Here is a 14,902-nt window from a genome sequence, read left to right as displayed (position 1 = left end):
CATCTTGATATGAGATATCAAATTCACCGTCGTCTTCAACAGGTGGTGTAGGTTGCAAATTTTGTACTTGTGCTTGTGATGATGTACCTTCCTAATTTTCACCACAGTCTTTTCCAAAGCCAAAGTACAAAGACAACGTTCTACTTTTTGTTGGCCTCTCATGGCCTTCCCCTCATTCAGGTTTCCTACCCTTCTTCCTATTCGACATCTCCAATGAAATAAAGGTTGCCAAAAAAGTATCAATTTGTTGAAGAAGAAATAATAGACTATAAAGTATAATATATGTTTCATTGGCCCTACGACCTACAATCTAGATGTTTGAGGTCTGAATGTCCTGGCTGACCACTTGACACTGATGGGTTGCCACTGAATAAAAATGAACTCAAGAGTGCAAACAAATATAGATAAATTTAGAATAACATTATAACACTTCAAAAATATGATCATTCACCTTTAGGTCACTAGCAGTCACCAATGCAATCAACAACAATGATTTTCCTTAATCAGAAACTTCGCTATTGACCAGAATTCAGAGCCTAGAACCCACCAGATTGTGTAGAGATAGATCTGATCTTTGAATGTATTTATACCAATCCTTATATGGTGAATTTCGCGAGAATTTTATATGGTATACAAATATTTGGCAAATCCCCTGTAACTATAACACAACTTATGTAATTTTTGAGGCGATTACGGGTCATCCAAATAATTGGCAAATACAATATAGTTGGTGAAAGTTGGGGTGAATGGAGACACGTGTGACAAAATGCCAGGCGAATTGGGTCCTCCTAGCTAACAAATCTTCACATGCCTATAGGCGAATTATGGTCGTCTATTAAGGTAACTCGGAGAGTGTAGGTGAAAAAACTAAATTTACTGTGTGTCCATTGCATATTGTATTGGTGAAATCCTCGCATATAAACATTTAATTACATAAAACATATGGCGATCAGGCCGTGAGTTTGACGAAAATTGATAATGTTCTGGCAACATGGCCACCCCTAGTCGGTACAAAATATTCGCCATTTCCTAGGTTGCTGACGTGAAAAATTTTCCATTGGCGAATATTCGCCACTAAAGTAATCTTTGTTAGTGTGGCAAATGATAAACTCAATGAAGAGACTTCCCAATCTTTAGAATAAAGGCTTTTCACATCATAAGGATACTAGGGGAAGGTTATCAAATACACACTGCCATTGGAGGGGATTTTTATCTGTCTCCACATTTGATTATAGTGGGTTGGTAAACTTGGCGATAAAGTCATTTCCCACTTGGGTCATACCCTTCTCACTAGCCCCCTCAAGGCTTCGGGAAGACAGGCCCTCTCAAGGTTGTATCTTAATTGCTTAAATCAAAAGAAAGCTTAAAAATGGTGTGTTTGGCTTTTTGATCACCCAAGTAAGGGGAGAGCATATACTTTACACCTTCGAAACATAGAATACACACTTTCTTTTTATCCAATATTGTAATTGTTTTCTAAAAGACTATCTTGGAGAAGTTTCTCCAAAAGACATGTGGTTGTTTTTATCCCAAGATAGCAATGTGTGAAGATAGAAAATAAAATTTGAAAAAATAAGATCCTGGTCAACCAAATTAAATTCACCAAATGAATCAACAACGATTGCAAACTTTGAAAGCTTTTAAGATTGCAATGTGAGGTTCTTTTTAAGCTTCCAAATGAAATGTGATGTTTGTTTTAAATTCTTGCAAGAAAGGTGAGTTCTTTTTACCGACTTCAAAAGTAAGCAAAGAAAATTATTCTAACTCCTCCTATAGACACTGTCAAAATGTGCAACCAAACCAGTTATCTAAGATCTAAATCTAATGGTGCGCTTCACAGGCCTAATTTTTAGCTCTGTTACAAAATTTTGCCTTTGTCAGCTCTATGCGCTAAACTGTAGAACAAATGCACTAAGAAATGATGCCTACGTGCTATAAAATAAGGCAAATGCAGTACTTTGAGGCATGGATGTGCTAATCTAGTTCTCCTATGTGCTAAAATATTAGAGAGGGTTAAGTGCTAAAAAGAAGATCAAATGCACTTAAAGATGGTATCTATGCGCTAAAGTATGCCATGGATGCACTAAAATAAGATATGGGTGTGCTAAAATAACTCTCTGACGTGCTAATATGATATTTTGACATTATCTTTGTGTTCAACCTACAATAAAAATGATATTATGTTTGGGGACGTGCCCCACAGTGGGCACAAAAAATGTGTGTTGGAATATGTGGTGATCAGAATATCAACATTGAGATAAAAAAACCAACATACCAATGAGACTTTTGAGTGTAAAGATTAACTAACTTAAACTAGTTTAACTTCTTCAAGATATGTCTCATTGTTCTCTATCTCATACGATCTCAAAAGTCAATGTTTTGCTCTTAGATCATTGAGCAAATGACTAAGGAATGACAACTCCAAGAACGAGTGATATTGTGATCTACATGCATGAATGCATTTTAAGATCTATATGATATGTTCAAACTATGGTATAAAGATAGGATGAAGATAATGATATGATAAATATATTAACAAACTATCCTTGCATGATATACTAACATGGATATGTTATGATATGAAATGCTTCTAAATGTTAAAATGTTATTCTAACAAAGAGAGACTAAAATGCTTGATATAATTAGACTATAATATGGATGCAAGAAACTTGGATATGGATAATGAAGAATGTGAGCTCTATTTATAGAGGAAATAGGGCAATAGATGGTTAAAATTGAATAATCTTAACAATGGCTAGGATTGAAAGTCACTCAATCCATGTTTACAATTTTCACCAATGAAATGGTGACAATTGTCAACAAGAGGTGGCTTGAGAGAAGATGCAAGAGGCATGAAATGGCTGAGAAGACATGAAGGTCACCCTAGGAGAGTGTGGTTAGGGTTAATTAGGATTAACCAGCGGATAAAGCTTTTACCCAAAGGGTAAACTCTTATGCAAGGGTTAATAGGATAACTAGCGTCAAAGCAATGAGTGCTTGATGAGACCCTTGGGTTAGATGAGGGTTGAGTTAGAGAGAAAGTCTCTAACCAGGAGGGAAGGTTGAGTTAACCATTAATGGTTTGGAAGACTTTGGAGACAAATTTGTAAGAGCCTTAAAAATTTGGGGAACTCAACAAGTTAACTTGTTGAAGAGATAAAGTCTTTAATTCATTTAGAAGACTTTCTTCCAAATTTGAGAAGTGACTTCCCCAAATTTAGGGATGTGATATGATTAGAAGAATTAAGCTCATTAAGTAGGATTATAGAGGTTCTAGAAGAATGATTAGGAGGCTAATGGAAAATGTAGGAGAATGCAAGTGGGAGGAAATAGGATTTTAATTAAAATAAAAATGTTTTATTTCAACTAAAATGGATGCAACTTGCATTTGTAGGAAAATGCAAGTGGGGGGGCGTTATAAATAAATTTGATTTATTTATATGCAATGATGATTTTAATTAAATGTAAATTCAATTAAAATGGTGGAAGGGAATTTAATTAAATAAATATAATTTATTCAATTAATGGAAGAAAGGGGATATTAATTAAATGTGTATTTAATTAATGGTTAGATAGAAAAAAAAGGATATTAATTAAACCTTAGTTTAACTAATAGGATGGATAAATGATAATTAAATAAATAAAATTAATTTAATTAAGTGTGCAAGTTTTAGGCATCTACAAAGTTAAACTTATGCATGAATTTAAACAGGAAATTCTTAGTTTTGTATGGGAGTATGACAGTTGTTCTGAAATTCAGAATGACCTTCTCATTCTAATTCCATGAAGCACTGCTAGAAAAGCTAAGGCTTATTAGGGTTTTGTTTGAAATATTGTAGTTGCAATAATATAAGTGCTCTTGAACATTAAAAAGCCCCACAATTATTCTTTGGATGAAAAGCTTGTAAATATTATATACAAAGAACTGCTAACTCATAGGATACAACTATAGTTATTTTAGAGGCAAAAAACTGCTATTAAAATGGAACTTGGCATAGAAATGTTCAAAATATTCTTTTAATGTGAATGTATATGCAAGGAAATATTTTGAAAAGAGTGAAAAAATTATACTCAAAATATAATCAAAATTCAAAGAAATCTATCAAATAGGTAATCAAACAAGAATTACTGATTACAAACAAGAATTACTTTTTACTATTGGATTGGAAACTATAACATATATAAAAGCATTTTATTGATTGGTCTTCCGTGAGGGTATCCATACGTGTAATACGTGTCTACTAACAATGATGCCAACTCTACCCATAACATTGAGACTACTTGCTTTGATGCGGGTACCTCCCTATAGAATGGTAGGGGCTTCATTTTTTGTGAAACATAAATATTGGGTAAAAAGGTTGTTGAAATAGTTTACACTTTCATAAATCAAAATAGTTTTAATCCTTGGTACTACTATAAATTATTCTAATATTGTAAACCATTAAAGCATACAGTTTAGCCAAAGTATATTATAACTACTGTAAATTATTCTAATATTGTAAACCATTAAAGCATACAATTTAGCCAAAGTATTATATACGCATTACTCGCAGATAGTAAAATAGATTTTTAAATGGTATATTAATACTTTGTAGTGCTGTAAATTATTCTAATATTCTAAATCCTTAAAGCGTACAATTTAGCGAAAGTAATACATACACACTATTCATAATTAAGAAATGCGATTCTAAAATTTCAATCATTTTATTATAATAATATGCAAAGATTAGTGACAAGAAACCATGCAACATCAAAGGACTAGCATTGAGCCCAAAATAGACATTATATATTACTATCGACGTAACCATTGTACCTTCATTTGGTAAAAACACTAGTTAATTAATCAATAGGCTTTTTCTAGGTGGGGAATGCCCTACCAGAATTGTCTCTTGCTCGGAAAGTCTTTGACATCCATTATGTGCCCACTAGAATCATAATTATTAGTAATATACATAACACTAACTTCTTCCCCAAATTTATAGAACTGCCAACTATTGGGATAACACTTCCTTTCAATTGTTCATATGATTGAACAAATACATTTAAAAATGGTGAAGGTAGGTAGGGCCATTTATTTTCCAAAAGCAATACTCTTCTACTGCAAAAGTATTTGTTCATTGAACTTTCCTTCATTGGTAAGACAAAAGTGTTTGTTATTTGCATGTATCTTTTTTCAATTATATTTAATACAAAGAATTCCCTACTTATAGTTTCTCAAATGAACTAATTTGCAATTAACACTTTGTTAATACAAAAGTCTAGATTTAATCATGACCCCATAGCATGTAAGAGAAAGAATTTTGTTTGAGCTCTATAATGAAAATAAAACATAGTCAATATATTTATTAAATATAAATAAAACTATGAAAGCCAAAATATTTGATTTTTTTAAATATAAAAATATTTGTTAAGCCTTGGCATGATGAAGATTACATGGTTAAAAAAATTATGACTTACACAACTTCTTAAAATGATAGAAGTCTTCCACGATAAGAAAAACTTTAGAAGGATTGAGTTTAGGTTAATGTGGCATTTTTATTGAGGCATACAAGGTAAAACATTGTATAGATTAAATCAAGGTTTCAGGGTCATTGGGTCTTATTTTGCTTGGTCTTTTTAGTTTTGTAATTGTTGTTAGTGTATTTCCTAGTTGTGTTGGTAGTCTGTATAGTTGGTTACATATCGAACTCTAGTTTTTATGGTGTTGGTTTTTAGTCATCGAGGTGTTGATATTTACTTCTACTTTCACCCACTCTTTTGTGTTCTGTTGTTTATAAACTTTACTTTTACTATATTGGGTGTTGCCCTTTAGCAACTATTTAATTAATAAAAAAAATCTAGTCTCTCCTCCTCTTGGAATGGCCATTATGCAATGCTCAAGGTGAATTGTGCTTATATAATAAAATTAATGGAAATTTGGAAAAGAAATGAAGAGCACTGAAAGGTGAAAATAGCAAGCAAAACATAAAAAACAAATACATTGAGTGGAGGATGCTTATTTTGTAAGCATATTATTTTTATTAGTAAATTTTGAGGTAAGTTGTCCTTAATCCATTCTCTTGTTTTGCTTGAAAGGATGCAAAATAAATTTATACTCTTAATAAATTGATGTAGATGTTGTAGGAAGATTGGTTTTCATTGAATTTTTTCTTTTGGGAAAACCATACATAGTTGCTAATCAACATAGAAAAAGTTTACAAGCATTTTGTCTAATTCACAGATCTAAATAAATTTACATCCATATTTAAAATTTCAAAAAATTGAACATATATTATTATCAGAACCATTGCATCTTCATTTGATTCATGTGCTTGTTATATATCTATTTAGGTAAAATTAAACCCGTTTTAAGTATGGATGCGGTACAAAAATATATGTTCTCCTAAATTTAAGTTGGATGTTTGAATATCTAAACTTCAACAAAAATAAAATTTGAGATTATATTTTTGATAAAACAAATTAATGTTTGATGGTCATTATTTTTATTTTTAGATCTATTAATTGGAGTTGGATGTTTAAAGTAAAAATACTATAATAATAAATTATCTAAACTAGTTCAATATTGGATTAATACATTTTTTTCCCCATGCAAACTAGAGCAATAAATAAACATTTTAAATTATTTTTGGACCCAAAATGTAGACTAGGAATAACTTGCCTATATGTAAAATAAATTATACTAATACTTACATATTTTAAGTCATTTGTACATGTTTTAATTATTTTAATTACTAGCAGTTGCACGTTTTATTTACATGCAACAAAATACCGATAGGTTGGCAATGTTCATGTTTTCATTTTGAATGAGGAGCAAATTTAATATTAAATGGAAAACTCTTTCTTTCTTTGTGATTTTTTTGAGAAAAGTTTGTTTGACATGAGTTATTTTAATTCCTAAGCATCATGTCATTTTAGTAGAATTGAACTTAATCCTTCAATTTCATATGAACTATTATTAGTTGAAAGATGTTCTTAGACCTATGAATTCTAAGGAAGTAAAAATATTTGAGTTGTAGGTCATAGTTTCTTATCTCCTGAATCAATGTATCATGTGTGATTTTATTTTTCTTGAGTAACTAAGGAGGCTACAATTTACCTTTTTTTTGTATTTTTCTCCATAGTTTTTTAGTGAGGTCCAATATATGTATGAAGTTGCGATACTCATTTGGAAGAGTATTGTAATGTGATGAAAAGTGAATGAGAGATCAAGGGGAAAACTACCCTTTCCCTCCAAGGAGAGATGAGAGTTTCACTATAGATTTCCCTTCAAACACTTTTCACCTGATTACATTGGAAGAGGAAAAGAGAATTCACTAGATTCAACCTTCAAAGAAGAAAATAGAATTATGAGTGAAATGGGAATGATAAGCTAATCCCCTCTTCCTATTTAAAATGGAAAGGAATTGATTGAATTATGTAGCGCAAAAGTAACAAAGAACTGATTATAACTTGAGATCAGAGTATGGGATGAAGCTGTGCACCTGGATCTAGCAGTAAAATGTTGAGACGAAGTAGCCCTATGAATTTGAGGAAAATTTGCCTGGACTGTGGCAAGAATATACATGGTCCTCCAAAAAATCCGTGAAATGAAAAGGGTTTCTTTGCCTCTGCAAATGGAGCTCGGAACTGAAAGTATAACTGCGCACCTACAACCTACCCAAAAAAGAGAGAGGAAAATTGGTTGGGATTGGGGGTTTGCCTTTAGGTCAAACCCCAGTTTTGGAATTAACCAATTAATGAAAGAAAGTACTTGCAAATAGATGTAAATGAAAGACTGAATTGTAAATCACCTCAAGGGAGGTTGTGATAGCAATGTTGATAGAAATTCTTGTGTGGAATTGAATGTTGGAATCAATCTCGTCTTCAATGGTTGAATCCTTGACTTGAATGAAACATCTAGCTTTGAAGGGAGACTTGAGAATGCTCAATGTTGGAAAAGAATGCTTGAATGCTCTTAAACACTTGAGCACTAATTTTCACCTTATGCAAATGAGAGGGAAAATGCCTCTTAAATACATGTCAATTGGGGTTAATGAAACTAATTTTCATCACATGCCGACATCGAGGAAGTTTCCCGCTCACTGCACAATCTATAATGCATGCTCTAGGAAAGGTCCTGCCCCAAAATAGGGTAGGGATAGTGGCACCATGCCCTTGTCCTGGGAGGACAAGGGTGCCATGCCCCTATCCTAGGGGGGAAATGGGCGCAATGCCCCTAACTTACCTATTTGTCCAAGGCAGAGTGCAGATAGGGTGGTGCAGAGGCTAAGAAAGAAGCTGATTTTGAGGGTTGAGCAGCCTCCGATCTTTGATTAGGCTAGAGGATTTGATCTCTCATGCGTGAGGTCCATAATGTAGTAAAAAATTGCTAGGGTTGCAATTTTATGACACTACCCCCCAGTTTAGCGAGAGTATGAGTGTATGCCAATACTGCTAGTAAAGTTCAAGGAAACAAGATTGAAAGACTTTTACCATGTCAAGGAGGCAAGATGTGCCAAGCCCCAAGTGGACTTAGGATCTTACAACTTTGATTGACAAAGTAAAAGGAAAGATCGAGAAGGAAAGAACCATGAATGAAAGTAGCAAAGTTCCCCTTACTATGAGTTATGAAAGAAAGGATATTAAAAATTACAAAGCAAAACAAAGTCCACTAAGTAATTCTAAGTATCAAGAAGGAAAATATGAGAAAAGTGTATGCCCCCACATTAAAGAAATCACGCGTGCCTTATCGAGAGTGATTTCTTTTAGGTAGGATACACCTAAGAGAGAGAGAAAAGAGGGAGCACGTTATCACAAGGATTTATCCCCCAATCATGGAATAAACCCAAGGATAATGGACACAAAACATGAGGTAGTTTCGCATTCCTCAAGCTCAGTATGATGTATAATAACTCATGTATATCATGTATGTATATGCATATAATAATTGTCATTCCCCAAAGAAGGATACTAACTTAGAAGAAAGGGAAGAGAGGATGTCTTTTGAGTCAACATGAAAGAGACCAAGAAAAGATCTCAATGCTTTGCATCATCCCCAAGTAGACACTAAGGGGATAATAGAAGAATAGGGAGACACATATAAGAATAGTCACAAAAGGGCAAGGAAGGAGAGATAGAAGATCTACAATGCTAATATTGCTAATCTAGCACGAAATCCGCCTCTTGATCTTGTTGATCACTATTTCGAGAAGGCGAGCAACATGCCATGGGAGTGACATCAATCACAACAGATGGAGCTATCACAAGATTTAAACAAGGACTATGCTCATGTTGTAAGTCACTTTGTTCGATTCTAGGAGCTAGGATTAAGGTTTGTGAAAATTCAGTTGATAAATGCTTGTCCACATCAACATATTCATACTCACTATTAGAAGCACTGGGTTAGTGCAGGATCAAGGGGGGCCAAAAAGTGGTGATGTGAAAAAAATAGCCTTCTTTAGTCACCTAAAAACGCGAAAATCCGTGTTGACTTTTTGCTTGACCTGGGTGTCAGTACACCTTGGCCTGGTAATTACCTATGCAAATCAGATATCCAATTTTTATTTGTAATTTTAATTTAAAAAATATATTATATGTTACATATTATATAATACGTATTATATAATATATTATTATATTATATTATATTATAATATAATAATATTTTATATAATACGTATTATATAATACAATATTATATTATATTATATTATATTATATCATATAATATAATATTATATATAATATAATATAATATAATATTATATATAATATATATAATATAATATAATATAATAATATATTATATAATACGCATTATATAATATAATAATATATTATATAATACGTATTATATAATATATTATTATATTATATTATATTATAATATAATATAATATATATTATATAATACGTATTATATAATACAATTTTATATTATATTATATTATATTATATATTATAATATATATAATATAATACAATACGTATTATATAATATATTATTATATTATATATGTGATTTAAAAATAATTTAAGTATAGAAATTGGATATCCGATTTTCTGAGACTTTTATATTTCGACAGTGACAACCCGTGAGTAATTTTTAACTCACGGGCCACACGATTTCATCAAAATCCGATATTCGATGCACCCGATATTCGGTGTTTTGGCAAAAAATTGCTAAAAAATAGATTGAGAGGTAAGAATTTTATTGTTTTCAATCATTTTCATTCATTTTTTGTATTTTTTGTTAATGTTTATTTGATTTTCATTGAAAATATGGTTTTTTCATATGAAAACTAGGTTTTTTTAAATCAAATATCTAATTGTTTAAATTTGTTAACTAAATTTAATTGTTTACATTCAATTAGGTTAAAAATGGGGGATAACAATGAAAACCTTCACCAACCACAACTGCAACAACCAAACCCTCATTTGCCAAACCCCCCCTCAATTCAAGATTTGATTGCACAAAATTTGAATGAATTGAGGGGGATTGCAGAAGTATATTGTAGGATCCCTCATCTAAACCCAATGTTTGATCCTCTCACATCGATCATAAAAAAATATGGAAACCATGACTGTGGAGCACAATGCCACCCTTTTGTAATGAGATTCTATAAGGGAAAAATATGCAGATGGCTTGTCATATAAGGATATCAAGGATCTCGAGATATCCAAAGCCGAAATCGCCTCATTGTTTGTCAATCCCCGTACTGGTCAGCATGTAGATCCCCAAAAAACAAAACGTTCTATTAAATGGTGCACAAATGATGGGATTGTGAAAAACTTTTGGGATCGTTGGTGGATGGTTTTCGACAAACCACCCAATAACAATCATGATATCCCCTTCTATTTCATAAAAAAATTGTATACTGAGTTTGTTTTAAACAAACATGTGAACTACTTTGACATCCAACCTTTCTAGGGTGCAGGTTAAGGTATGCCCCAAAATAGACTTGGGGCAGTCAGAGTAGTCCAGGGCCCATATGTCCCCCCTCCTCCTGTTGATCCCCCACCTGCAGTGCAACATCCTGATATCATTTGTGAGGCGGCTTCACAGACCATATCGGCTATTCACTCTTTGAGTAGCCTTTTGGTTTCTCAGGTTGCGTCAGTAGCTCAGCCTACTCTTGATGGTAGCGGTGTATCTGGTGCTGTTGACACATCATCCTCAACTCCACACATATGCGTGCCTCATAGTTGTGTCATGTGTGGGCATGTATGCTTCGGTCCAGTTGGAGAGCTCGTTAATCCTCCCGTAGACAGTGCAGATTGTGAGGTGCATGAGATGCATGACGCACTAGATGTTATTACACAGACTAGAGGATACCCTAGGGAGTCCTCACATGCTAGAGGCGAGGAGGCACCGTCATCATACATTGATGATGTAGTGGTAAGATTTGTATTTTCACAGTTCATGTTATATTTTAATTAAATATTTATAAATTAGATAATATTAAGTACTAATTTTTATTTACATGGCCTATTTAACAGTTGATGACTGAGGATGAGTTGAGACAAATTCAGGAGGGCACCTTGTCGGCCATTTCATTTGGCCTTGATAGCTTGATGGTACATATAGTATAAAGGCGAATTTTATCCGATTTTTTTTTGTTTGAATTTTTCCCTTGTTGAATTTCATCCAATTTGATGGCTGTCGAAATGAAGAGTAGCGCTTTGTTGATTTGGTGAATGAATTCATTTGTATGTGATACTTCATTGTGGTCATTGCTCTTCACTATTCAAAATAATAATTTAATAGATAATTAAATTTCTCTATGTGCTATGCTGGGGAGAAGCCTTGTATTGTATGTATTTGATTTTCTGTTCAGAGGATATTGTTCTTGATTTTTGGTTACTTTAGCTTTCATTACCAATATAAAGTACACTTCAGAATTGAAGCTCACTAAATATTTAGAGCAATATTGGGACAGAAAAGCCAATTTGTGAAGTGACTTAGGCAACACATTGATCACTTAAGATTGATGTAGTCATCCAAAGACTCATTTTAACGCCCTTGACCTGAAAATATTTTGTATTGTATTTATATTCATTTGCAACACTTGTGGGATAATCTGTTCTAGTTAAATTTCAGCTTTTCGCAAAATTTAGGGTTTGAAAATTTAATTTCATTAGTCCTTTATGTCACTAACTTCATATTTTGTCAGTTCTGATGGATTTGAATTGCTACTTCAGTGTACCGTCTTGGAACTACAATTGATAAATGGTGTGCTTCATGAAGGCGATCAGATTGTGCTCTGTGGAATGCAGGTGAGAAAGTCTAGTAAATACTTGCCTTTGTTATAAATGCATTATTATTAGGGTCCCATTGTAACAACTATCCGTGCTTTATTGACTGCACATCCAATGAAGGAGCTTCGAGTGAAGGTAAGTGACAAACTATTGCATTTCACATTAAAAGGTGTTTAAGGATCACAATTTTCTTTGAAGTTATTTCTATGGAGTGATTTAAAATATTTCTTATGAGATGTCCATTGTGGTAACCTATATAGTTGTACGTGGTAACCTATATAGTTGTATGTCTTCTTCGAAGCTTTATTATGGTGCCATATTATTTAATATATCCTGTGGCATTGAAGAGTCTGAAAACCTTTTTATTAGAAAAGAGAATGGGAGGTATTTGTGATCTACCACATTATAATATAAAAGTCCACACACAACGTTGATCATAGTGTTTAAATATAATATAATATATTCAATAGCGTAAGATATCCTTTGGTTTCAGGGATCTTATCAACATCACAAGGAGTTAAAGGCAGCACAGGGAATCAAGATAACCGCTCAGGTATCAATTTCAGGCTAATAAATTAATGTACATGAGTGTAAATTTTCAAATTAATGTGGACAAAATAAAATTTAGTTGCAATTTCTTGATTTCAGGGTCTTGAGCATGCCATAGCAGGAACTCAGTTATATGTTGTTGGACCTGATGATGATTTAGATGATGTTAAGGAAGAAGCAATGCAAGATATAAGCAATGTAATGTCTCGGATTGACAAGAGTGGGGAAGGAGTTTATGTTCAAGCTTCAACTCTTGGATCTTTGGAGGCTTTACTTGAGTTCTTGAAGACCCCAGCTGTGAGCATCCCGGTTAGTGCAATTGGTATTGGGCCTGTGCATAAAAAAGATGTCATGCGTGCGAGTGTAATGCTTGAGAAAAAGAAGAAAGAGTATGCTGCAATTTTGGCATTTGATGTCAAAATTACTCCTGAAGCTCGGGAGCTTGCAGATGAAGTTGGTGTCAAAATATTTGCAGCGGACATTATTTATCATCTGTTTGACCAGTTTAAAGCATACATGGACAATCTTAAGGAGGAAAGGAAAAAGGAGGCTGCAGAAGATGCTGTTTTCCCCTGTGTCCTGGGCATTTTGCCAAATTGTATTTTTAACAAGAAGGATCCTATAATTGTTGGTGTTGATATTCTTGAAGGCATTGCAAGGGTTAGTATCTAAAATTAGTCTCTTTGGTATGACTTATGCATGTAAATTTTGTTGTATTTTTCCATAATGCCATGTGTGGTGATTGCATCTACAGATTGGCATGCCATTATGTGTTCCCACAAAAGATTTCATAGATATTGGCAAAATAGCTTCAATTGAGATCAATCATAAAGCAGTTGACATGGCTAAGAAGGGTGAAAAAGTGGGCATGAAGGTACTTTGAGAAGCTATCTTTGTTGTTGTTAATTGTTTTATATGATTTTGGATACTATATTTGGAAATGTATTTGTTAATCAATTATCATACGAACTTAACAGATTGTTGGGAGCAACGTTGATGAAGCACAGAAAATGTTTGGAAGGCATTTTGAAATGGAGGATGAATTTGTGAGTCATCTCACTAGAAGATCCATAGATATATTGAAAGAAAACTACAGGGTAAGGTTATTGGATATCCACATTAACATAGTTTTCCAGTGATATCAACCATGCGTTTTATGATTGTAAAACATTGGGTTTTTTCGTTTTTGGCTGATAAAACAACTTTTCAATGTCTAAACTGGAAATTTTTCTTTTTGTTTCAGGATGATTTGTCCAATGATGATTGGAAACTTGTGGTGAAATTGAAAAAGCTGTTAAAAATTCCTTAAGCCACTACTAATGATGCATTGTGGGATGGAGCTTTGGATTGGAGCAAAACTCTGATGAAAATGGGAAGATGCACCCTGCAACATTACAAACACCACATTCAGGATTACAAATGGTGAACTTTGTTGATGCCAGAACAAGAGCTTTTGCTTCCTAAGTTTCTGCATCCTAAGCTTCTTCTATATGTTTTGCTATGTGGTCTATGTGCTACCTATCTGGCTATAATAAGACAGTAATGAATTTCAGATCCTCTCTATGCAGGAGGGCATTTGAATTTCTCTGTTGTTTAGCTCGCTTTCTGAAATTTAATAGTCTGAAGGGGCGTGTAGTCTTGCCACGCGAGAAATGGAAGAGATTGATCCCAAGAGTATAGATTTTGTGTAATGATTTGTTTTATGAACTCTTCATGTAATGATGAAAATATCATGAAAATGTTGTTTTAAATAAATTACAGTTTGAATCGTATAGATAGAAACAAAGTTAATATCATATAGATAGAAACAAAGTTAATATCATGGGGTGGTACATACTATATACCATTTAAATTAACCAACCTCCAATTAATGAATCCAATATACCATTTTATTATGAAGTTTTTTGGCAAAGTCTATTGGTTTAATTTCGCTAACATTTTTTATATTTTTTGTTTGTCACAGGCCGACATGGATCCATCACATATCGCAGACAGAGATGTAGCTTGTGACACTTCTACCGAGCAGGTAAACCTCATTGTAATTGTACAAATTAGATAGAAGCAAACTGTTACATTATTATGTTCTTTTTTTTTAGTGATTTATACTAATTTTGTA

General features: G+C 33.0%; 1 protein-coding gene across 1 annotated transcript in view; it reads left to right on the top strand.

Moving 5' to 3' along the window:
• The window catches only part of LOC131066360 (eukaryotic translation initiation factor 5B-like), a 52,276-nt gene extending 38,046 nt beyond the window's left edge, over positions 1 to 14,230 (top strand). Inside the window, exons 2-8 of the mRNA XM_058001102.2 lie at positions 12,153 to 12,255; positions 12,307 to 12,372; positions 12,731 to 12,790; positions 12,886 to 13,446; positions 13,541 to 13,660; positions 13,764 to 13,883; positions 14,030 to 14,230. Coding sequence (XP_057857085.2) covers positions 12,153 to 12,255; positions 12,307 to 12,372; positions 12,731 to 12,790; positions 12,886 to 13,446; positions 13,541 to 13,660; positions 13,764 to 13,883; positions 14,030 to 14,095 — 1,096 coding nt within the window. The 3' untranslated portion in view covers positions 14,096 to 14,230. The remainder of the gene's footprint in view (positions 1 to 12,152; positions 12,256 to 12,306; positions 12,373 to 12,730; positions 12,791 to 12,885; positions 13,447 to 13,540; positions 13,661 to 13,763; positions 13,884 to 14,029) is intronic.
• The last annotated feature ends 672 nt before the right edge of the window (positions 14,231 to 14,902 follow it).

Source organism: Cryptomeria japonica, chromosome 3 (assembly GCF_030272615.1).
Source record: "Cryptomeria japonica chromosome 3, Sugi_1.0, whole genome shotgun sequence".
In the NCBI taxonomy this organism is placed as follows: Eukaryota; Viridiplantae; Streptophyta; class Pinopsida; order Cupressales; family Cupressaceae; genus Cryptomeria; species Cryptomeria japonica.
The sequence above is the reverse complement of the archived record's forward strand: the minus strand, read 5'-3'. Positions and strand labels throughout refer to the sequence as shown.